The 25,696-nt window shown below is 40.9% G+C and overlaps 1 protein-coding gene across 1 annotated transcript in view; it reads left to right on the plus strand.

Annotated features, from left to right (window-relative positions):
* SRD5A2 (steroid 5 alpha-reductase 2) overlaps positions 1-20,742 on the plus strand; it is a 48,350-nt gene extending 27,608 nt beyond the window's left edge. Inside the window, exons 2-5 of the mRNA XM_032353795.1 lie at positions 8,572-8,735; positions 13,739-13,840; positions 16,492-16,642; positions 19,139-20,742. Of these exons, the coding sequence (XP_032209686.1) occupies positions 8,572-8,735; positions 13,739-13,840; positions 16,492-16,642; positions 19,139-19,205 (484 nt within the window). The 3' untranslated portion in view covers positions 19,206-20,742. The remainder of the gene's footprint in view (positions 1-8,571; positions 8,736-13,738; positions 13,841-16,491; positions 16,643-19,138) is intronic.
* The last annotated feature ends 4,954 nt before the right edge of the window (positions 20,743-25,696 follow it).

Consider the following 25,696-nt stretch of genomic DNA (forward strand, 5'->3'; position numbering starts at 1 on the left):
AGTTTTCCTCCTGCTTCAAGTTTTTGAAACAGCTTCAGGAGAATAGGTATTTTTTTCTTCTTTGAATGTTTGGTAGAATTCCCCAGGGAATCCATCAGTTCCTGGGCTCTTGTGTTTTGGGAAGTTTTTCATCACTGCTTTAATCTTGTTACTAGATATTGGTCTATTCAGGTTGTTAATTTCTTCCTGGTTCAATTTTGGGAGTTTATAGTTTTCCAGGAATGCATCCATTTCATCTAGATTGCTTAAATTATTTGCATGTAATTGTCAATAATTTCTGATAATTGTTTCTATTTCCTTGGGGTTAGTTGTGATCCCTCCCTTTTCATTCATAATTTTATTAATTTGGGGCTTTTCTCTTTTCTTTTGGATTAATTTGGCCAATGGTTTATCGATTTTATTGATTCTTTCAAAAAACCAGCTTCTAGTTTCATTGATGCATTCTACTGTATCTAGTTTCTATCTCATTGATTTCTGCCCTAATCTTGATTATTTCCCTTCTTGTGTATGGAGTTGGCTGAATTTGTTGTTGATTCTCTATATCTTTAAGGTGTAAAGACAGCTGATGTATTCTGGATTTTTCAATTTTTTTGAGGGAGGCTTGGATGGCTATGTATTTCCCCCTTAGGACCACTATATCCCATATGTTTTGGACCGAAGTGTCTTCATTCTCATTGGTTTCCATGAATTGTTTAAGTTCTTTGATTTCCTGGTTGATACAAGCATTCTTAAGCAAGGTGGTCTTTACCTTTCCAGTGTTTGAATTCCTTCCAAACTTTTCCTTGTGGTTGAGCTTCAGTTTCAAAGTGTTGTGATCTGAGAATATGCAGGAATAATCTCAATCTTTTGGTATTGGTTGAGTCCTGATTTGTGACCCAGTATGTGTTCTGTTCCAGAGAATGTTCCACGTGCACTCGAGAAGAATGAGTATTCTGTTGTTTTAGGGTGGATTGTTCTGTATATATTTATGAGGTCCATCTGGCCCAATGTGTCATTCAATGCTCTTGTTTCTTTATTGATTTTTGGCTTGGATGATTTGTCTTCTACTGAGAGTGGCATGTTAAGATCTCCTATTACCAATGTATTTATATCAATATGACTCCTTATCTTGATTAACAGTTTTCTTATGTAATTGGCTGCTCCCATATTGGGGGCATACATATTTACAATTGTTAAATCTTCTTGGTGGATAGTCCCTTTAAGAATTTTATAGTGTCCTTCTGTATCTCTGACTACAGTCTTTAGTTAAAAATCTAATTGATATGATATGACAATTGTTACCCCAGCCTTCTTTTGAGGCCCATTGGCATGAAAGATGCTTCTCCATCCTTTCACTTTTAGTCTGGATGTATTCTTAGGTTCAAAATGGGTCTCTTTTAGACAAAATATGGATGGGTCCTGTCGTTTTATCCAATCTGCAACCCTGTGCCATTTTATGGGTGCATTTAGGCCATTCACGTTGAGAGATATGTTTTTATTGACATCATGTTACCTGTGAAGTCTTTGTTTCTATAGATTGTCCCCATATATTTCTGTTCAATAATATTCTTGGATTTTTTCCTCCTTTATAGAACCTTTCTTAATATTTCTTGCAGTGCTGGCTTGGTGTTCACATACTCTTTTAAACCTTGTGGTTCTTGGAAGCTCTTTATTTCTCCATCCATTTTGAATGTCAGTCTTGCTGGATAAAGTATTCTTGTCTGCATATTCTTCTCATTTAGTGTCCTGAATACATCTTGCCAGTCCTTTCTGGCTTGCCAGATTTCTGTGGACAGGTCTGATGTTATTCTGATGGGCTTTCCTCTGTACATAAGGAATCTCTTCCCTCTAGCTGCTTTCAAGAGCTTCTGTCTAAAATTATGACTCATCATTTTCACAATCATGTGTCTCAAGGTCTTTCTAGATTCTATGATCTTAGGGGGAGACCTTTTTGCCTCTAGTACATGAACACTGGTTTCATTCGCCAGATTGGGAAAATTTTCATGGAGAATTTGTTCAGCTATATCCTCTAGTCTTCTTTCTTTCTCCTCCCCCTCAGGAATTCCAATAATTCTGACACTGGAATGTTTCATGGTGTCATTATTTCCCTGAATCTGTTTTCATGGCGTCTAGGCTGTTTGTTCTAGGCTTCTTCCGGATCCTTTTTCTCTATCATTTTGTCCTCCAGATCACTACTTCTATCTTCTGCCTCAGTTACCCTAGTTTTTAGAGGATTTAGATTAGATTAGAGGGCAGAGTGCAAAAGGCTGTGGTTCTAGAGAGCGCTGGCTCACGTCCACACCAGACTCCCTCATGGTGCTGCCACCCAGATGCTCTCACGTGCACTGGTGGCTCAGGGACCAAGACCTGGTTTCTTCATTGTGCTTTCTGATTGCTCACCTGTGGTGGCAGTCCTGGGTCCATGGACTTAAGTCCCTGTCCCTAACCGCCCAATTCCACCAATTTCCCCTTAAGATTTTTTGCTCCTTTTGAGTTCTTTCAAGCAGACTCCAAGTTAATGCTCATCCCCAATCACAGTGCACTCTCATATTGGAGTTATTACTTTCCAATGGGTCACTTCTGGTGGCTCCCTCCCCTTTTTGTTTATCTTCCGATATCATTCCTATGTTTCCATTCTGCTTTACCTGTCCACTGATGTCTTTTGCCCCTGTAGAGATCCAGAAGTGTATAATTCTAATATTAGGCTGATTTCGTGGGTGATCAGAGTTCTTTCTTAGGTAATAAGCTTACTTTAGGGGACAGGTTGAAACAGAACCTCCTACTTCTCTGCCATCCTCTCTCCTCCAATGTCTGCTTTATCTTTATCTTTATTATTGCCTTTCTTCTGCCTCCTTTGGGAGTATTTGGTGTTATGCTTTTCTTTTTTCCTAGATTCCTAAGGTGGGAGCTTTGAGATCTTTCCTATTTTCTGTTGTATGCATTTAGAGCTATAGACTTCCCTCCCAGCACTGATTTAGCTGTGTCCTACAAATTTTGATATGTTGTAATTTTCATTTTTAATGAGTTCAATATAGTTTTTGATTTCCTTTGAACTTCATCTTTGAACTATAAATTATTTGGAATTATCCAGTTAAATTCCCATGTTTTGGAGATTTTCTTATTATCTTTCTGTTTGATAGAGTTGGTTAGAAGTAGTCAGATTCCAGAAATATTTTGATTGTGGAGCTGACAGGATTTGTTAATAGATTTAATATTGGGTATGAGAGAGAGAGAGAAAGAGAGAGAGAGAGAGAGGTCAACAGTGGTTCAATCTGCACAATTGGAAGAATGAACTTGTCATTTACTGAGAAGGGGCAGACTTAATGAGGTGCAAATTTTGGGGAAAGTGGGGGATCAGGGGTTTGGGTTTGGATAATTAAGTTTGAGCTATCCTTTTTTTAAAAGATTTTATTTACTTATTTGTCAGAGAGAGAGAGAGAGCGCGCACACAAGCAGGCAGAGTGGCAGGCAGAGGAGGCAGAGAGAGAGAATCAGACTCCCCACTGAGCAAGGAACCCATTGCAGGACTCAATCCCAGGACCCTAGGATCATGACCTGAGCCAAAGGCAGCCAGTTAATGGACTGAGCCACCCAGGTGTCCCTTGAGATATCCTTTTTTATCTAGCTTTTAAAATCTAGTTTACTAGATGTCTAGTGGAACATTGGCTATATGAATCTGAGTTCAAGGAGTTGAACTCAGTTGAAATTTGGGAGTTTTCATTCCGTATATGATACTTAGAGATATGAGACTAGATGTGGTCTCATCTACAGTGGCTGGAAGTAAAGAAAAGTGTCCTGAGCCCTGGAGCACTCTAATATTTAGAGGTCAAGGAGATAAAGAGAAACCATCAAAGGAAAAAATTGATAAAGTAGAAGAAAAACCAACAGAAAATGGTGTACTGGAGGTTGAGTGAAGAAAGTGTTTCCAGAAGGATGGAATGATTAATTTGTCAAACAGAGAACAGAAAATTGACTCTTAGATATGGAAATGTGGAGATCTCTGGTGGTTTTGCCAAGATCAGTTTCTACAGCAGGGGAGGGAGGAAAGAAGAAGAGGAGAAGACAAAGAGATGGCAAGTGTAGACAGCTATTTGAAGGAGTTTTGCTGTAAAGGAAAGCAAAACAATGCAGTGGTGGGTGAAGGGGGACATGGGGTGAGGGAGTCATTACTAGACATAACAAGTAAATATTTACATGGGAAACTTATATTTAAACATAGAGTTTGAATTTACTTTGATTGACAATGAAGTCTAAAATTTCATATAGTGAAAAGTCTTCAATAGGCTTGATAATCTTAGCAAGAGGATTTATATTTGAAGAAGACTTAGTTAAATATGAGTTGGTCTATGGAAGATGTGTAATTTTAAAGGCTGTTTCTTTGGTTTAATTTGGATTTGCAATTTCCGTTAACCCTTTCCAATAAGAGTCCCCCAAATGAATATTTACTTAGCAGGGATAGAAAAGTTTATATTTACAGAGTACTTATCAGTTTCTGTATCAGAACAAACACAAAAGAATGAAAATGTCGTTAGCAGTGTAGGAGGGAATTAAACCAAAGTGGTCCCAAACCAGGGAAACTGAGTCTCAGGGCATATGTGGGATCTGAAGGCGAGACTCACCAGCAACCCTCCACTGGTACTAATCTTTCACCTCTCAGGCTGCTTGACTCTGTTTTCCTTTCTCGCCATTGTTTTTTTAATTGCTTTCTTCATTGAAACATCTATTTTGAACTGCTTCCAGCTTTTCAGCTATCAGGCAGCAGAGTCATTTCTATCAGAAGGATTTTATTTGTTCTCCAGGGTTCCTGGCTTTCTAGAACCTATCACTTGTGCTCTGTTTCACCAATTCTCTTTTCCTTTTCCCACTGAGAAATCCAGTGAGGCTACATTTCCCCGCTTTCCTTTTAAGGTTGGTGGCCAGAGGCAGTGGCCAGAGGAGTGAGGGAGGAAGTCATCTCTATCCCACTTCTAGCTTGTGGCTTGGCCATAGGGAAAACCTGTACATACTCCCCCATGCTCCCTCTCTCTGTTTGCCTGCCAGAAGAGGAAGATGCTTAGGACAAGTGTGGGTCTTGAATGATTGTGGCACAGAGCACCAGCCCTGAACAGCATTGCAACGGGGCACCAGCAAGAGATGAATTTTTATTATGTGGAAACTCTGATACTTTAGAGTTGTTTATTATAGCCATGAGCCTGTTCTGGTTATTATGTACTCCTTTGGATGAGATGCAGTGAGTTTTGGCTTTGCATTTAGACTTATAAAGTCCTGAAATTAGGGGTGCCTGGGTGGCTCGGGGTTTTGTTCTTGTCATAGTTGTTTGTTTACTTGGTGACTTTTCTGAACTCATTCACTGAAGTTTTTAAATATTTTATTTATTTATTTGTGAGACTAAGAGAGAGAATGAGTAGAGGGAGGAGGGGCAGAGGCAGAGGGAGAAGCAGGCTCCCCGCTGAGTAGGGAGGTCCATGCAGGGCTCCAACCCAGTACCCTGAGATCATGACCTGAGCTGAAGGCAGAGCCTTAACTGACTGAGCCACCCAGGCGTCCCATCTCTGAAGTCTTGATTATTGTAGTCACTGAAGTCACTGCTTGGTTAGCTCAAGGATCAGTTAGCAGTGGGACAGAGCCTTACCTAAACACCTGGATCAAATGTCTCCCGGTTTGCCAAGGGCCTCTGTACAGTATAATCACCCACGTAATTTATAGTTCTGCTTTTAGCCTCATTAGCTACTTGGGCAAACCCTGAGGTTAATCAGAGGTGAGAGTTTAAGACATTTTCAGGTGTGTTTTTGAACTTAGGCATGGTCCTATGAATGTGCATGGCGGTCTAGATTCCCAGAAATATACCCAAGATTTTCAAAACTCCTTATGGGTGTCTCATTCCTCTGTCTTTCCTTTAAAGATTTTTGGTGAGTTTATTATTTGTCCTACCTATTATCCATTGCTTCAGGCCACTGTCCTGGTAAAACATTCAAAAACATCCCCTTGGCCCAGAAACATTTAGCACTGGGTACATTTGAATGAGGTGGAGTAAGACTAGCCTTTTGAGCAGTCTTCTAGGGAACCACTAGACAGGTTGAATGATGATTTCTCTTTGGGATTGAGGCTTTGAAAGAGATCCAGCCCCATTTGCCTCCCTCCAGTCCCAGGAAGGTGGGCTGTTACCTTTCAGCTTCTGCCAAGCTGTAAAGTGGGAAGTGGGACTAGGGTAAATGAAAAGTCCACAATGTTTGTTGCCCTTCCTGACGTCCAGATATTCTCTTGCTTAAATTCTCCCCAGGTTGCTGTAAGCCTTCGGCTGATACTGAGTTTTGAAAAAGTGGATTCTGACTTTTTCTTTTTTGGCCAGTTTTTTCTTTGCTTTTATGGAGGAGTGAACTCTCAGAGGTCCTCTTGCTATTTAACCCCCTTAATTAATTTTCACACTTAAGAGTGTTTCTGAAATTTCCATAAGTTGTTTTTAAAGTTCACATGAAGAAATAAATAAGGATAAACTGAAAATCCTCAAAAACAGTAATAATGTAAGAATGTCTCACCCACCCACCCACCCCATGTCTGGCTGGTTCAGTCAGTAGAGCCTACAACTCTTGATCTTGGGGTTGGTTGTGAGTTTTAGCCCCATGTTGGCAGGCGAGAATTCTACCACTGAACCACCCATGCGCCGATTGCCCCATGTTGGGAATAGAGTTTACTTTGAAAATAGTAATCCCACCTAGCTTTTTTTTTTTTTTTTTAAGATTTTATTTATTTACTTCTCTGACAGAGAGTTAGAGAGAGAGAGAGCACAGTAGGCAGGACTACAGGGTGAGGGAGAAGCATGCTCCCCATGGACCAAGGACTCTTATGCAGGGGCTCGATCCCAGGACCCTGGGATTATGACCTGAGCAGAAGGCAGATGGTTAACTGATTGAGCCACCCAGGTGCCCCTGCCCCACCTGGTATTAAGACATATATTAAAAGTACAATTATTAAGACGGTGTAGTAGTGACAGTAATTAGATCAATGGGACAGAATCAAGAGTCCAGAGAAAGAACCAACTTTTATAATTTAGTAATAATACCCATGGAAGTGCTTGTCAGTGAAAGAAGACAGTTTAGTAAATTTACTAGCATTAGGAAAAATATTATGTTGGATTCTTTTTTTTCTTTTTTTTTTTTAAAGATCTTATTTGTTTATTTGACAGAGAGATCACAAGTAGGCAGAGAGGCAGGCAGAGAGAGGGGGGGAAGCAGGCTCCCTGCTGAGCAGAGAGCCTGATGCAGGGCTTGACCCCAGGACCCTGGGATAATGACCTGAGCTGAAGGCAGAGGCTTAAACCACTGAGCCACCCAGGCACCTCTTATGTTGGATTCTTATCGAACTTCTTACAACAAAAGAAATTCCAGATGTTTTGAAGTTTAAACATAAAATATACAATCATTAAATAATGGGAAAATAGCTCTGAGAGGTTACAAGATTTTGGAACCAACCTAAATATCCATCAAACTAAAATAGATAAACATATGTGGTATATTCATACTTGATGGTAATATAAAACAGTGAAAATATATGAACTATAACTTATATACAAAAGCATGCTTGAATCTGAGAAATATGATGAGTTAAAGAAATAAGACATTAAGGGATACTCTAAGAATCATAGAATATCACTCCATTTGTATGGAATTAAAAATGAACAAAATAAACTTTTTTTAAGGCATGCATTCAAATGTGGCAAAATTGTAAAGAAGTAAAAGAAGTGGTTTTTATAAAAAATCAGGTTGGTGCTTACCTCTGGGTGAATAGAGAGAATATATGGTGAATAAAGAAGCCTCTGATGGTGAAGGGGAATGTTCTAGTTCTTGATTTGTTAAGTGACTACATGAGTGTTTAATAGTTATGCATTAAACTATTCATGTAGGTTTATGAGCTTACCTATATGATTGTTATATTGCACCATAAAAGAAGAAAAATTATAAAGAAAATGTAGCTGATTTCTAGTATTTAACATTGTATCTTGGGCAAATCTTATTTTGAGGCTGTTTATATATTTTTAATCCCATTTTCCTAGATTCCTCTAGAATCATGCTTCCTAACAGGCAGAGGAATCTCTTTCTTTTCTCGAGAGAGTCTGCAGTCCACTTCCTAGGAAATGCCACAATATCGGTAATTAAATCATTTCAGAGCGACATATAGAAAGCTGTATGATCAGCTATCAAAATGTCATTCCACTGCTGCAAAGGCGAGCAAGGCTCTCCCTTTTTCCAGAGTCATCTGGTTTTCATTTGTAGATTGATATAAAGCTGAGCCCCAATACTGGGCTCATAGGATTGAATTTATTAACTGCCGAATGGAGATGAAATTTACCTTTCAAGGCTGGTTTGAGAATAAAATAAGGTAATACATGGTGACTACTATGGCCTTTAATGAAGCAAGACAAATGATAGCATAAATGATTGCTTTAGAATGGAATAATAATAATGTTCTTTTTTTGCATAAGTTCAAGGGAAAATGATTTTTTAAAATGGTTTTGATGTAATTGTTGTTTCATTTAATTGATTGATTTTTTTTTTTTAACACTGTATCCTATCATTTCTTTTCCATCTATCTCAGGACATTTGTTTACTCATTGCTTACTAGAGGGAGGCCTTTCCCAGTTGCGTTCCTTGTCAGAGGGTTTATCTTCTGCACGGGAAATGGACTTCTCCAAGGCTACTACCTGATTTACTGTGCTGAATACCCAGCTGAGTGGTACACAGACGGACGGTTTCGCCTGGGTAAGTAAATCTGGCCACTTCTTACCCACACCCCCCGCCTAAATCCCCACCACTTTCCCCCACCCTTCTGCAGTAATCCCCCATGGAATGCCATTCTCCTCGTCTCCCCCTGCTACCCCCCTCTATTTTCTATAAAGCAGCCAGAGAGCCCTTTGAAAAACATGTTACTCCCCACCTCGGACTCCTCCAGGGCGTTTCCACTAATCTCAGAATAAAAGACAAATTCCTAATGCTGCCTATGCCTGTGACATCCAAATGTGGTTGGTCTAGCCCCATTTTCTGACCCCATTTCGTGCCTCCAACCAATTACTATGCTGTAGCCTCTGTGGCCTTCCTCCTGGGGCCTGAAATGGTCAAACTGGTCCTGCCCCAGAGTTCTTATACAGACCATTCCCTGTATATGGAATATTCTCTCCACATACACTGGTGGAGGTTGGTCCCTGACTTTATTTAGGTGTCTAACAGTTTGTACCTCTTCAAAGGGACTTTTCCTGACCATTTTATCTAAAATAGTAGAAAACGCTGTTGAAGTTTTTTTCATTATCTGCAAGAGGAACTCAAGTCTAGAAGGTTCAATTGTTTGTGTATTGTTTTGCCTTAAACCCCAACGCAGGGATTACCCTTAATTCCTCTCTTTACATCACTGGTCAAATTCTATCAGTCCGCTTAGTAGGGCTGTGTGGAGCTCCGTAAGATGTACCCACGAGGCTCTCTTCCTCCCTCACTGCTCCGACTTCATCCTAGTCTGAGCCATGATGACCTCTTGCTGGGACCACCCTGGGGACCTTCCAACCAAGTTTCTTGCCGCCATAGGCCTGGCTTTCAGTAGTAGCCCCTTGTGCAAACAGCCGTCTGACGGAACCTTTGAAAACACAGCCGACTGGAGGGTTGACACGTGCACACAATGGAGTGTTCAGAGCCACAGAAACAAACAAACGAAACACAACAAAAACAAGGAGGACCTCGGTGTGCTCCCACCAGACATCTCCAGAATATGTGTTTTTTAAATAAAATAAAGTGTGACCATTGTATATCCAGTATGCTACTTTTCATGTAAAAATGATGGAAGGAAAATGTGTGTGTGTGAAACTGGAAAAAGGAATATTCGTTTGAAAAAATCCTAATTTTAAAAAGGTGGCATGGAGGGTCTGGGGGAAAGAGATTGGGATGGCAGGTAAAGCTTTTCTTTTAATATGGTTTTGTCCTTTGAATTATGAAACTTAATAATTTGGTTTAAAAAATCTAAATGGGGGACCCTGGCTGGCTCAGTTGGTGGAGCGAGTGACTGTTGATCTTGGGGTCATCAGTTTGAGCCCTGGGTGTGGTGTAGAGATTACTTAAATAAATAAAACTAAAAAAAAAAAAAAATCTAACTGGAAGAAAGTTTCCTAAAATGGAGAAAAAAACAATAAATGAACCTAATTATATGTTGAGCTGGTAATATAACTGTACAGGAAAATGGTTTGTCAGTTTACAAGAAATAAGGAGACTGAAGAAGTAAGTTGAATGTCACCATCAAGAAGTGAGCCAGTCTTGTCTAGAAAGGGAGGTATTCTGAGGTACAACTCTCTGGTGTCTTTTTAAGAAGCCAGTGCCCTGAAAAAAGTTTTAAAAAGATAAGGGTTAGGGCACCTGGGCAATTTAGTCGGTTGAGCATCTGACTCTTGGTTTTGGCTTAGGTCATGATCCCATGATCCATGAGATCGAGCCCAGAGTTGGGCTCTGCACTCATTGCGGAGTCTGCTTGAACATTCTTTCCCTTTGCCCTCCACCTGTGTGTGTATGAGTACCTCTCTCTCTCTTTAAAGTGAATAAAAAAAATCTTTTTTTTTTTTTTTTCTAAGAGTATGGGTCTGGGCAAGATTAAAATGACCTTAAAGGACATAATGTCTAGATAACAGGATGGTCCTATACTGGACTTTGGTTTTCACAAACTACCTATAAGGCTATCTGGGGAAACTGAAATATGACCTAGATATTATGTAAGATGAAAATCTAGAAGGATATACATTAAAGTGTTTAATGGTTATAATTTCTGGGTGGTGAGAATAAGGTGTCTGGGTTTTCTTATTTTTGCTCATTCACATTTAGTATTCACATAACATTTTTACTTCTTTTGTAGCAATAACAAATGGGAATCATTTCCTATTTTGTCCTTGCTTCAAACCTGCCAGTGGCTTTATCTCGTACGTAACAATCCAAACTCCTCACCAAAGCCTGTAATGCTTAATGTATTTTTTTTAAAGATTTTATTTATTTATTTGACAGGCAGATCACAAGTAGGTAGAGAGGCACGCAGAGAGAGAGGGGAAGCAGGCTCCCTGTTAAGCAGAGAGCCTGATGTGGGGCTCAATCCCAGGACCCTGGGACCATGACCTGAGCCGAAAGCAGAGGCTTAACCCACTGAGCCACCCAGGTGCCCCAGTGTATGTTTTTTTTTTAGTTAGCATTCTGTCCACATTTTCCCACTTTTCCCTCTATCTTAAAGTTTCAACTGCACCAGCCTTTCTTCTGTTTAGCCTCAGGGCCTTTGCACCTGCTAATTCCTATACCAGATTGCTCTCCCTCAGATCTGTGCATTCTTATTATTCCAATCACAGGAAAAATGCCAAATTTTCAGAAAAGTTTTCCCCATTCACCTCATCTAAGTTGGAGATACCTTCCCCCCACCCCAAGTTCACTTTCTATCTCATGATCCTATGATTTTCTGCTTTGCAGTGACATTATATGATTTAAAATGTTTTAATTATTTGAATTCATTTCTGTCTTCTTATGCTAAAATATAAGCTTTATGAAAACAGACACCTTGACTGTTTTCTCATGATTGTATCCTTGGTGTTTAGGACAACTCTTTGTATTGTAAGTTCTCAATTGATATTATTTGAATGAATAAATGAGTGAATGAGTGAACAAATGAGGGAGACTTGTATGGCACTTGTGAAATAGATACTATTCACGTTTACATTTTACAGATGAGAAAATGGAGGCTGAGAGAGGGTCAGTGGCTTGCCCAAGGACACATAGACACAGAGTCTAGGGTTTCTGCATTGTCTGCTACTGTGCATGCTGTCTCCCCTCCTTCTTTCAACCTCCTGCCATTGATGTCTTTCTCCAGTTTCCCTTTCTTCTAGGCCAATAATTAAATTATTATTGAAGTATAGTTGACATACAATGTTATAGTCCTTTCAGATGCATAATGTAGTAATTATGCAATTCTATGCATTCTTCAGTGCTCACCAAGATCAGTGCAGTCACCACCCGTCACCATACAATGGCCAATGAATGATCTTTTGACTAGACAAGACTGCAAATCATTGTTTCCTGTCATAGCAAAGGAGGTGAGAGTAGATCTGTTTTTAATTAAAGTGTTCTTGCTTTTCACCTCTTATATTTTGATAGCACAAATACACATTGTTGAGAGGTAAAGTTGGACATCCATGTGGAACAGTGAGTGTTTCTGGGTTGTCATGGTGCCCATTGGGGTGCAAGACCTCACATCCCTGATCCTGGCTCTCCTCACCTCAGACCAGGGCTTCTTTCTGAGCTCATGAATGGGCAACAAGACTGTGGGTGTGATGTGATAGGGGTTGAAACCAGTTTGCTAGGTGTCAAGCTCCCCAGTCTGACTTATGTTAAGTTCCATGGGAATGGGTGTATCAATCCAGAATGCTCTCAGCAGTGAGTCACAGGAAACTAGTGCATATGACTTAAATAATTAAGAATGTCTATTTTTTACATAACAAGAATGTCCAAAGGTAGGTGGCTTCTGCGTTCCTTTAGTTGTTTACAGATATCATTAAGATTCCTGGAAATTTCTATACTTTCTATTCCACTGTTCTTAACATGTTTACCTCTGGTCCCATTGTATTCACCTCATGATTGCAAGACAGTTGCTATAGCTCAAGGATCACATCTGGCAATGAAAGAGGAGGGAGGCAGTAGAGGCACTGGTCCCATCTTCCCTTTTATCAGGAAAGTAAAAATTTCCAAGGAAATTTCTCTTTGTATCCTATGGCAGAAATAGGTCACGTGACTGCTTTCAGACTTCCAGCCTCTGTAGTGGGGGAAGGCAAAGGAGGAGGGTTTGGAATTAGTGGTTGAGTTTGCCAACCACAATTTAATTATTTGGGAATGAGCCAAAAGTTTGCTATTGTTCATTCATTCATTCGTTCATTCAAGTATTGGACAATGGTGTTCTTCCCTTTCTCTCATCTCCCACATTGTTCCATCTCATGTCAGTGTATACTGTCAGTCTTTTGATCTATGAAAATATGGCCTCTCCACACAAACTTGGAACAATGGCTAATTGGCCACCCTTTGCAATATCTTTGGAGCATTCTTAGAATTTGAAATTGAATGCCCTTCTTTCTCCTTTATTAAACAAAACAAAACAAAAGAAACTTAGCTTATGAGAAAAACACCAAAACCAGGATACATTTAAAAATTTATTTTTAGGGGCGCCTGGGTGGCTCAGTGGTTTGGGCCGCTGCCTTCGGCTCAGGTCATGATCTCAGGGTGCTGGGATCGAGTGCCGCATCGGGCTCTCTGCTCAGCAGGGAGCCTGCTTCCCTCTGTCTCTCTCTGTCTGCCTCTCCATCTACTTGTGATTTCTCTCTGTCAAATAAATAAATAAAATCTTTAAAAAAAAATTATTTTTAAAATAAATTATATGTAATAAAATAAATAAGATACAAAATTTACATATAATAAATTATATATATAAATTCATACAATTTATATATAAATACAATTTATATAAAATAAAATTTAAAAATTACATTTATTTGAGAGAGAAAGTGTGTGACAGCAAGAGCACAAGGAGGGGGAGCTGCAGAGACAGAGGGAGAAGCAGGCTCCCCGCTGAGCAGGGAGCCCAGTGCAGGCTCAATCCCAGGACCCTGAGATCATGACCTGAGCCAAGGCAGACGCTTAACTTGACTGAGCCACCCAGGCATCCCGCCAGGATACATTTGTAACTTCTTCCCTCTGTCTTCTTTGCTAAGGTGTCTTCTTATTTATTTTGGGAATGGGAGTCAACATTCATAGTGACTATATATTGCGCCAGCTCAGGAAGCCCGGAGAAGTCATCTATAGGATTCCACAAGGTAACACCTCCCCTACCCTCCAGATTTCCACTCTGCCTTGAGAGCCTGTCCCAGGGATTGTGCTATGAGCAGCAACTATAGAGGGGGCAGTGAGGGCCCAAATGACACAATATCTCCCAATTTGCCTCTGCGTTCTCCTTCATATCCCTTTCTATCCCACAGCACTTTGGCGTTTATGGATCTAAACCTGGAAGTTCAGTTAGGGGCACCCTCAGGAAGGTACAATGTCATAATACCTTGAGGATGGGGGACAGCGAAGCTTAGGGTAAGGGGGGAATTGGCTGCCACCTCGTCACAGTAGGTAAGATTACCATGTACCGTATTAGGCTTCTCCAGAGAAGCAGAGCCAACAGGATATAGATAAAGATACAGTGATAGATACATAAAGAAATTTATTCTGAGGAGTTGGCTCACATGATTATGGGAGCTGGGAAATCCCATGATCTGTTACCTGCAAGTTGGAGACCCAGGAGAGTAGATGGTGTGAGTTCTAGTCCGTGCACAGGAGAAGACTGATGACAGCCTAAAGATAGTCAGGCAGAGAGAGTGAAATCTCCCTTACTTGGCCTTTTTGTTCTATTCAGGCCTTCAGTGGGTTGGATAAGGTCCATCCATATTGGGGAGGGCAATCTGCGTTAGTCAGTGTGTAGATTCAAATGTTAATCTCACCCAGGAACAACCTCACAGACATAACCCGAAATAATTTTTTTTAAATACATATGTTTTAAATATTTGTTTATTTTTAAAATTTCTTTTCCGTGTTCCAGAATTCATTGTTTATGCACTGAAATAATGTTTAATCAAATATCTAGGCATACTGTAGCCCAGTCAGGTTAGCACAGAAAATTAAGCATCATATGTACACACAGTGTTGGTTCTTCATGAGTCAGCCAATAAAGCTGAATTGTACATGACTTGTCTTCTCCAGCTGACCCAGACTTAATCTAGTCAGTAGTCAGGGGTAGCACTGTACTGTATCTACTTCCTGCCTCTTGTATTTTCTTAGTGGCACGATGAGCCAAAATTATTTAATCAAAAATTAAGATGGGAGGTCTTGCAAGTACAAATGCATTGTCAGATATGAAGTCACAGAATATTTGAAATCTCAACTGTTTCCAAGAAACCAATGTGTGACGTTGACAAACGTAAGCAGGTGAGAGTGATTAGTCCAAGTAATCTGTCGCTATTTTAGGTGCTATATGTGTGGGTTGATAGCTCCCACCCTTTTTGCTGTAAATGGGTGTAAATGGGAGTAAATAAATGGGTGTAAATAAAGTAAATCTTATTTATTTACACCCTATTTATTTATTTATTTATTTATTTTTATTTACTTTTATTTATTTATAAATTTATTTTATTTTTTATTTGTTTTATTATTTATTTATTTATTTATTATTTATTTATTTATTTTTATCCTCACCCTTATTATTTACACCCTTTTTGCTGTAAATGGGTGTAAATAAAGTAAATCTTATTTACTTAAAATTTTTCCTAAATTACAATATGGTATTGATATTCATTTATGAATCAAATAATGGCAGAGCTACCATGAATTCAGGAAAGCATTTAAATGAATTTAAGCATTGCTGACATCCTCATGATGTCTATATCCAACAAAAATGGAGCCATATATTGAGATATCCCATTTGCAATTTATAGACCCTCTGTAGGAGGTCAGTGGTTTCTCCCAGGGTCTGGGAAATCACCGGTCTGGAATTGCTCATGCAGTGTCATCTTTAAGGAAGACAACTTGAAGGAGCTTTGGGATTTTAAATATTCACTCAAAAACTAGCCAAAGAAAAGCACAGAATTCTCTTAACAGGTAGATTGTCAAAGTTCATTTCTAACTATTAAGGTATGTTACAGAATGATTTAAAAACAAAATATTCTTTATATAAATATGGAAAGAAAAAATTAGTTTTAGTTTACTGTGGGGCAGAAAGTGGATGCATTTACTGTCATTGGAAATGTATTGATTTCTATTTACAGGTCTGATGTTAGACATATATGGTTGGATAGAAAAGTAAACCTTGAACATCAGCAGAAACAGACATCACCAGGCCCCCATGGGGGGCAAAACCTCTGCAGCTCCCACTCACTTCTTTCGACTTGAACAGTGTACATACACTCCCTTGTGGGTGGGGACGTGCAAATGCCATGGGAAACTCTCATTACTTCTGGAATCAGCTCAGGTTGTCACAGAACATGTTGTTCATTTTGTCTGAAATACGTGAAATACGTGAAATATGGTGTACAGGTGTCTAGGGGAAAAGTGAGGTAGCTTGGAAACATTATTTAATGTTTCCAAACATTCCCAAACAAATGTTTTGTTTTGTTCCAAAACAAAAACCAGACCTCCTGCTCTTTATCATTGTCCAGCCCTGAGTCAGGGGTGCAGCAGTCGCTAGAGATTAGCTTGAGCCCATCAAGCAGTTGGCGACAGGATTCCAGGAAGTTCTGAGGGCAACAGGCTATTGTCACTGTGTTTACCCTTCTCTCCAAGAGGATTGCACCAGACTGCGATGACCATAAGGAAGTCTCCAGCCCCACATTTGTCATAATTGCCTTTATGTGTTTTGGAACAAAGCAGTGGGGTTTGACTGTGGCCGTGATCCAGTTCTGATGATGGACTTTTCATTCTGCGCGTGCAGGTGGCTTGTTTAAGTATGTTTCTGGAGCCAATTTCCTCGGTGAGATCACTGAATGGATCGGCTATGCCCTAGCCAGTTGGTCCCTCCCAGCACTTGGATTTGCGTTTTTCTCACTTTGTTTCCTGGGGCTTCGAGCTTTTCACCATCACAGGTAAATTTCTTGATCAGTCAAGTCCGGATTGGTAAACTCTGATTTTCTGGGCTTTCACTGAATTTGGATTTCAGCTGGGTGACAGTACCGTAAATACTTTTTTTTTGTTTTAAATGAGTAACGAATCCCATGTAGGGAGAGGCACACCCTCGGTGACTTGGGAAGCCACACCTGCTACCTTATGGAAGAAGGTTTCCTGGCAAGGAAATTATGAGTTAGTTGACCCGGGCTCTGTGCATTCCTAGTAGGGTCACTGGCAATGGGTTCTAAGTAAGGGTTGAGAGGTCCCTGAAGTATCTTCCATTTCCGTGCTTCAGTTCAAGTGACCTCTGCCACATTTCCCAAAGTGCGTCCCATGGGCAGCACAGTCCGCAGCTTCACAGATAATCCTGAGGTCCAGCCACGATATAGTACCACCAGGGGAAAGGCTAGCCCCTGGTCTAGTGTGGCTCCCATGTTTAATTCTGGCTTTGGTGCTAATAGTTCAGGTAATCACAGAGCCCTGCAAACGCCAGGATTAATCTCCCAGAATCTGTGTAACACAAGTGCTTACTCTGGCACTCCCCTTTATCCGCAACACCCACCCTCCATAAATCCAGCCAAGGTCATAGCTGCTTCCTGGGAAGTTACGATAAGTGAACGCTTATGTGGTGTGATTTCAGGACTGTCCCCTCATCTGGAGAATGCCAGGAATTGTAGGGGCTTAGAACCCTTTCTCTACAGGTCTAGGCTAAAGCCTTACTAACTTCTACCTCCCCGCCAGACCCTGTACCTGGGATGGGCTGGGGACAAAGGCATTAATTAAAAGCATCACTGCAAGGGGGAAGAGTAATGTACTAAGCTGTTATCAGGATTTGCACCTGAACTTCAGATCCTTTCTGGCACTCAGATCCCAAATGACATTTGCGGCTGGAGAGACAGAGAGGAAGGGATAGCTCAAGGGGGAACAGCTTTGGAACCAGGACCTAGGGGACCCTTTAAGCTCCTGCATGGGTGTTTTAGTTAGGCTAATTTTGTAGTTTTGAAGGTTAAACCAAGAATCTTTTCCTCAAAGTGGACTTTATGCAGATGTGTCGGAAATGAATGAAACAGTAGCTGTCCTCAGAAAGAGCGTCTCCAGCCTGTCAGACTGCCCACATTCTCCCTTGAGGCAGAGTCTGTTGCCCACCAGAAGCAGAGGGGAAGAGGGCAGAGGGCCATCAGCCAACAGTTGGAGGGGTCCTGGCAGTAGTCTCAGGTGCGGCCAGTCAGCAGAGGGACAGCAGTTCCACCAGAGGTTTCCAGCTGGTGCAACAGCAAAATCCAAACCATGGCCCTGACCTGTGAGATGAGATGGCTCCAGAAGGAAGGCCAGGTACCTTTCCTGTAGGGCTACCTGGCCTTTGTGAGAAGAAACTCCTTACCCCTTTCTGAGCATAGCACGAGAAACCAGCCACCTCTTGTCACATATTATTACTGTTTGTCCCCCGTTCACATCAAGGTACCTTAACAGAGTGCATCATCGTGATTATCACTGGAGAACTATCAGCTTCAACTAGCTAGGACAGCCTGGTCACTCAAGGAGAAAGCCATTTCACAATGAGTATTAATCTTCCAGGCCTGCCAAAGCCGATGACTGCAAACCGAGTAGCTTAAAACAGTAGAAAATTATTCTTTCAAGTTCTGGAGGCAGAAGCCTGAAATCCAAGTGTTTGCAGGGCCATATTCTCTCTGAAGGTTCTAGGCAAGGATCTTTTGTTGCCTCTTCTTGGCTTTTGGTTGCGCCCCAGTCTGAGATTCCATGGTCTACAGCTCCATCCCCATTCTCTGCCTCCATGTCCGCATGGCCTCCTCCCCTTCCTGTCTCTGTCTTGGTGTCTCTTGTTCTCTTCAGTCATTGGATTAAGGGCCTTTCCTATTCTAGTATGCCCTTGTTTTACCTACTAAATTGTATCTGTCATGACCTTATTTCCAGGTAAGTCTTCCAGGTTAAGACTTCAAGCATATATTCTGGGGGCACACAATTCAACCCAGAATACGAGGTAACATTTTCTTGGCATTTCCAAGGCTTTATGAGGGGATATTTTCCTGGGAAATTGCCAGTTCTCTAGGATTAATCTTGCCCATGATCTTTGGGGGCTCTGGTTCCTTATTTCCCAATTGAATCCACTGAGTAGTTCCTTCTGGCTTTTCCCTTTTTTTATTGTAATAAAATACACATAACATAAAATTTACCATTTTGGCTATTTTCAGTGGTCCATTTAGTGGCATCAGGTACATCCATAACGTTGCGCAATCATCACCACTGTCCTCTGGCAGTTACTTTTATTTCCCAACCCAAGAAGTTTCAACATTTATGGGAGGAGATGCAGGAGGGAGGAGGGAAATGGACAGAGGGTCATCTGCAAGAGTCAGGCCCTGAGTAACTGTAGGCTGGTTTGGAACAAGGATCCCAGACCCAGCAAACCTCAATGGTTGACCACTGCTTATTATAATTGTTCCTTTCTTATCTTTTAGGTTCTACCTCAAGATGTTTGAGGACTATCCCAAATCTCGGAAGGCCCTCATTCCATTTATCTTCTAAAGAAACCAGATAAAAAAGAAACTAAAAGCTCCCACATGACTATTGAACACCATCAAGCTGCTGAGCTTGTAACTTTGAAAGTTCCAGTGTGTATATAAACCAGGAGGCCTCTTGTGTTCTGACAGCCGGCCTGGAGATCCTGTGGGGTGGCTACTCCGTGTGTCTCTGTGTGTCTTTCCAGGGTCTCTCTCCTGATCTCCTGTTGAAGCTTTGACAAGGCTCTTCTCTGCATGGAGACATCTATCTGCTCTTTATCCAGTCCTCCTAGAAAGTGCAAAACTTCCCCATGTCTTTCCTTCTTTGGGTGATCTAAGTATGTGTGGCTCTCTGTCAATGTAAGAAATCCCTGTAGCCAGGACAGTTTTTAGTTGAGGGCAGTGCCTGTAGAATTTATTAAAGGTACATATTTTATGCCTATACAAATGAGCAATATTGAAATTCTGGAGCTGCATGGACCCCGAGCAAATCTCCCAAATGAAAACCCAGGCATGCTTTCCTCTCCCTCAGTTAATTATGAAGGGTGTGAAGTGATGACATGGGCTTTTAATAGAGGAGCCCTCTCTTCATATGGCCGAAGGTGGAGGCACTGACCCCATCTCAAATTTGTACGCGGTCTCGCACCTTTGTCCTCCTGAAGTTTCCCAGATCCCTGTCAGAGATATTTCAGAAAACTGGTGTGGGTTTGTTGAATGTCAGGTTTTCTTGACCACAGAGGGAGAGACAGGACTCTGGTTGGCTAGTGAGAGAGTGAAAAAGCCTTTTACGGTAGACACTGCCCATTCCGATATTCTCAGAAACCTGTGGAAATACCCAAATGATGAGAGAGTGTCAAAACAGGGAAATGACTGAGCAAGATCATACGTTGTTGCTTGCCTGGACAGGACATTTGCAGTGACATGGAAGCATTCCAGAAGTGCTTGGCAACTTTTCTGCAATTTCTTCACGGCAGTCTTTGGGATCTGCTGAGAAATGTATTTCCTAGCGGCAGCCTGAACATGGGTCCTCCAAGTCCCTGAGGGCACAGGCAGGGCAGAAAACATCTTTTGTTCAGCTCAGACAAGGATTCACACACAGTTTGACTTTCTCTGTTTTTCTGTTTTTTTCTTTAAACATTGGAAGTTTTCAAAATTTCAGTTAGATCTTGCATTCCAGTTTCCCTTAAAGCATTGGAGGCTATGGGCCCATGGAACCCCCTAAGAATGTGGACTGATCAGCTAGTATGTATTAGAATTTGCAGCCTTGGTGGACGGGTCACCCTAGAGTGGGTGCTCAGATGCTGGGCTCTCTAAGGGAGGGGCTAAAGACTCAGAATCAGAATGTAGGAAACTATTTGTCCTCTCGGATCTAGGTGTGTGGCAAGCATTGGAAATGTTTAACAAGCCCTTTTGGGAAAGGTACACCAATTTGGTCAGGTAAGGTACTATGTACAGAAATTCACTGTACAAGAAACAAGACGTTTGAAAGATCTGAGGATGATGTATGTTACTGAAAAATACAAATTGTAGTCATGTAAATGTGTTCTGTTTTCTTTTTATTAAATGCCTCTCAAATCATGGATGCTAAGTAATTTTGTTTGAATTGAAAAATTCCTGGGCTCATGAAGATTTTTATAAGGTGTTGGTAGAGCTGTGGGTTTTTGTTGTTGTTTTTTTTTTTTTTAAGAATTTTTTTTTTTTTAAGATTTTATTTATTTTGTCAGAGAGAGAGAGAGAGTGAGCACAAGCAGACAGAATGGCAGGCAGAATCAGAGGGAGAAGCAGGCTCCCCGCGGAGCAAGGAGCCCGATGTGGGACTCGATCCCAGGACGCCGAGATCATGACCTGAGCCGAAGGCAGCTGCTTAACCAACTGAGCCACCCAGGCGTCCCTTTTTTAAAGAGTTTTGAAAAAGATTTTATTTATTTATTTGACAGAGAGAGAGAGAGACATCTCTTAGGCAGAGAGGCAGGCAGAGAGAAGGGCGGTGGGAAGCAGGCTCCCTGCTGCGTAGAGAGCCCGACAAGGGCCTCACCTCAATCCCAGAACCCTGAGATCATGACCTGAGCCAAAGGCAGAGGCTTAGCCCACTGAGCCACCCAGGTGCCCTGTTGTCGTTGTTCGTGTTTGCCTCCCTTTCTTCCTTCCTCGCCCCTCCTCCCTCCCTCCCTTCCTCTCTTTCTTTCTTTCTTTAAAAGTATTGCTTCTTTTCTGCCCTCTGTCTTCATTTTGTCAACTTGAAATTAGGGGCTCTGAGTTGAAAACAAAAGAGAAATATAACTTATATGATTTCTCAACCATAGCTCGGACGTGGAAGCAGGTGCAGGCAAGGTGCTGGAGAATGTGCTAAGGCCAGATGCCACCCCTAATGTTTAGGAATACACAGACAGCGAGATATTCTCAGTGACATAAATCTTAAGGTATAGCTTGGGCTCAGTGAAATAAAAGTCTTCCAGTTCTCTCCATGACATTGAAAATTGGCTTTATTAAAACCTTTATCTTATTACCATATAAAATATATGGGCCAGTCCTTGAAATGTAATAAGCGCTCAATGAATGGCAGCTCCCTTTTGACCAGGAGGTGCAATCTTGGGACAACACTGCGGCCATTCAACAACTGCATTTTTTTTTTTTAATTTGCTACAAGAGGGCACTCTCTAGAATTTATAGGCCAACCCTGATTTAATACGGTTATATACATATTTGGAAATTGAAAAAACCCTATTGTCATTTCAGATTAACATGATCATAATCCTGGGTGCCTGGGTGGCTCAGTTGGCTAAGCGACTGCCTTCGGCTCAAGTCATGATCCTAGAGTCTCAGGATCGAGTCCCGCATGGGGCTCCCAGCTCCATGGGGAGTCTGCTTCTCCTCTGAACTTCTAGCCTCTCATGCTCTCTCTCACTTTCTCTTTCTCTCAAATAAATAAATAAATAAATAAAATCTTAAAAAAAAAAAGATCATAATCCTTCCTTTTTAAAAATTTATCTGGGGGCTTAAGTGGGTAGGAGAAGAATCAATGAAAGAAGATGGAATCGGGAGGGAGACAAACCATAAGTGACTCTTAATCTCACAAAACAAACCGAGGGTTGCTGGGGGGAGGGGGGTTGGGAGAAGGGGGTGGGATTATGGACATTGGGGAGGGTGTGTGCTTTGGTGAGTGCTGTGAAGTGTGTAAACCTGGTGATTCACAGACCTGTACCCCTGGGGATAAAAATATATGTTTATAAAAAATAAAAAAATAAAAATAAATAAAATAAAAATTTATTTATGTTTTAGTAATCTCTATATCCAGCGTGGGGCTTGAACTCATGACCACAAGATCAAACCTGCCAAGCTCTACCAAAAGAGCCTGCCAGGTGCCCCTAATGTGCACCTTCTTAATTTAAACATAGTGTGAAATAAACGTCACACAATCTTAACTCTTCCCTTGAAACTGAGGTATTCTCCATGCTCTGGGACCATAGTTTTCAACCCGTTTTCTCTGTCGGGACTAGAATATGTATGCAGATTGAGTATAGTAAAAGTCTGAAGGGAAGGTGTGCCCATCCCTACATGTATTTCCCTTTTCTCCTAAAACTAGAGTGCTACAAAAAATATGGTAAATTTAGGTTTCTGGGGAGTGGTTTTTGAAACCAGAGAGTAAAATATGACAGTGGCTTAGCTAACAAGATAGTCTGTCTCAATCTTGCTAAAATTTTCATGGAGGGAATGTTTTCCTATTGACCTTGTAGAAGATGTTATAGTGTTCTTTCAGAATGAAAGAGCAGAAGCACATTTAAGACATCCACTAGTTCCATCTTTTCACACAATATATGGAGACACTGAGACCTGCAGTGTTGAAATGCAGTGTTGAAATATAGCTGGTCAGAACAGTTATCCTACCTTATCCCTTTAAGGACCAGAAGTCTGTCTGTCTTCGTAGGGGCCATAGCAGGTTTTTAGAAGAGAGACTCAGCATAACCTATTTGGATGGGTGTGAATTTAAGTCCTGAATACACTGGTTCCCTCTAAAGTCATTTATTATTTAAAATATGGAAAATGGTAAGGGGTGGAGGGAGATTGTTGAGTGAGACATCATTCTTACCTTTTAAGGGCTGCCATTCAGATTTCTGAAGAACTCATGCAGGAGGAAAATAGCCAGAGACTGAGAAATCCACCAAATGCCGTGTCCATTTTGTGGAATTTGTCCCCCGCCCCCCCCCGGTGGAGAGGATCAGGCGATGCCCTATCATGAACCTATTTCATAAGACAAAGGTGTAGTAGAGATCACGGTGTGGAAGAGATGACATTTGTGCTCAGTCTGGAAGAAGCTTCAAGTCGCGAGTTCCTCCTGCCCCTAATGCTTATCTCCCTAAGGCTCATCATTGGCTGCTCTGTATTTGAGAAGGAAAAAAAAGAACTCTAATGAGTACTTTGCAGTTAAGTGATTTAGGTGGTCTGACCCTTTCAGGAACAAATAAACAAACCTATGATTTTACTGCCTTGAAGTTTTTCAACAGCTGCCTTGACTTTCTGTGGTAACCTTATGGTAATCTCACCAAGAATCAAAGGATAAAGCTGTTGGCATGTGAAGGAATGGACTCATGAAGAGTCGTTTCCTTTCTTGCCTGGCCTTTGATTCTCTAATAGACTGTGGGCTGAGGTCCAGGCATGGCAAATAAGCTAGGGTAACAATAAATGTTAAGCAAAACCTTCTAGAGAAGGCTGTTGATTGTTTTACAGCATCTATACTATCCCATGATAAAAGAAAGAGGCATAGTGCCAGATGGTAATGTGGGTGCTTGGATGATTTAATAGCCACCGAGTGGATTTAATTTCTGAGTAAGAGATTTTCTCATTCTCTCTGTAAGTCCATTAAGCTGCGATCTTAAAAGTTTCTGTGTTATCATATTGTGTCTTATTTCTTCCCACCAACCACAGTTTGGGATTTGGATGAGTGAAATACATTGTTGAAGAAGGTTAAATATGTACTAACCTGTATTCATTCCTTTTGTCCTAACCTTCATGGCTTCAGGGTTTGGCTTTGCTCAGAGTAGGTAGAGGCTAGGTGAGGGAGACCCAAGACCCTCTCCCACATGGCAGGCTGGCTGGGAGTTGGAGGAGAGCAGAGAGAGGAAGCAGAGGAGGGTGGGGAGTTATGCAGGAGGACGGGGTGGAGGCAGGGGAAGGTTGGCAATGGAGTCAGAGAAAGGGCCTTGGGAGAGGGGGGCCTCTCCTGACAGAATGCCTTCTTTCCCTTTCCTTGCATCTGCATAAGTCTGATGCCTTCCTTATCCTCCCAGGGAAAGAACTCCTCTGGGAGAGAGATTAAGCTCTTCTTAGAGCTCCTTTTTCACAAGGAAAGATGCTGAGTTTCTTTAAACACAAGCCATATGGTTGTGCCTCACAATAAAGAATTTAATTGTATTTCTTTCCACTCACCTCATAAAGATGGCTTTATGTCTGTACAGAAGTGACACTTGTGAGAAAGAGGTGAAGGAATTGTTCTGAGAAATGTGTGACTGCATCCAAGGTCAGTGAGGCCAGCAGGGAGACCAGAGCCTCCAGAGGAGTGAGCACCCACAGGCTTTGCCCTTTTCATGGTCTTTGTTTTACTCGATTCCAGAGGCCCCAAAGAAAAGGATCCTTCCTTAGAAGGATGCTTTTTTTTTTTCAGCATTGACTGGAAGACAAATGTCATAAAATCAATTAAATTTCATTAATTGATTCATTAATGCATTTAATTATTAATGTAAGATTCTGATGCTATATATAGAATCTGGATACATATATACATATATATGTGTATATATATATATGCTATATTCCTATGTTATATATAAATCTTAATATAAACTCTGTTAAGTTGGGCACCTGGGTGGCTCAGTTGGTTAAGCAACTGCCTTTGGCTCAGGTCATGATCCTGGAATCCTGAGATTGAGTCCCTCATCAAGCTCCCTGTTTGGCAGGGAGTCTGCTTCTCCCTCTGACCCTCCCATGCTCTCTCTCTCTCTCATTCTCTCTCAAATAAATAAATAAAATCTTTTTTTTAAAAAATAAACCATGTTAACTTAAAGACAAACATCATATAAACTCTGGAGCAATAACTCAGAAAAGATATAAGTAATAAACTAATAGTGGAAATGGAAAGGAATCATAAAAAAAATTCAATCCCAAAATGATGTAGGGAAAGCAGAAAAAATGAACATAAAACAGATGGAGAAAATAGAAAATAGCGAGATGGTGAATTTAAATCCAACCACATCAGTAATTACATGAAATGTAATGGTATAAAGAGTCCAATTATAAGGTAGAAATTTTCAGACTAGATAAAAAAGCAAGGTCCAAGTGTATGCTATATACAAGAAATCTGCTAGAAATACAAATATCCAGGTTAAAAGTAAGTGGATGGAAATTATATATTATGATAACATTAAAATAAATCTGGAGTGGCTATATTAATAGATCAAGTAGATTTTAGAGCCAGGAATATATTTTTTAAAAAAGTTAATTCTAATATAGTTAATATGCAGT

This window comes from Mustela erminea, chromosome 7, assembly GCF_009829155.1.
Source record: "Mustela erminea isolate mMusErm1 chromosome 7, mMusErm1.Pri, whole genome shotgun sequence".
Classification (NCBI taxonomy): Eukaryota; Metazoa; Chordata; class Mammalia; order Carnivora; family Mustelidae; genus Mustela; species Mustela erminea.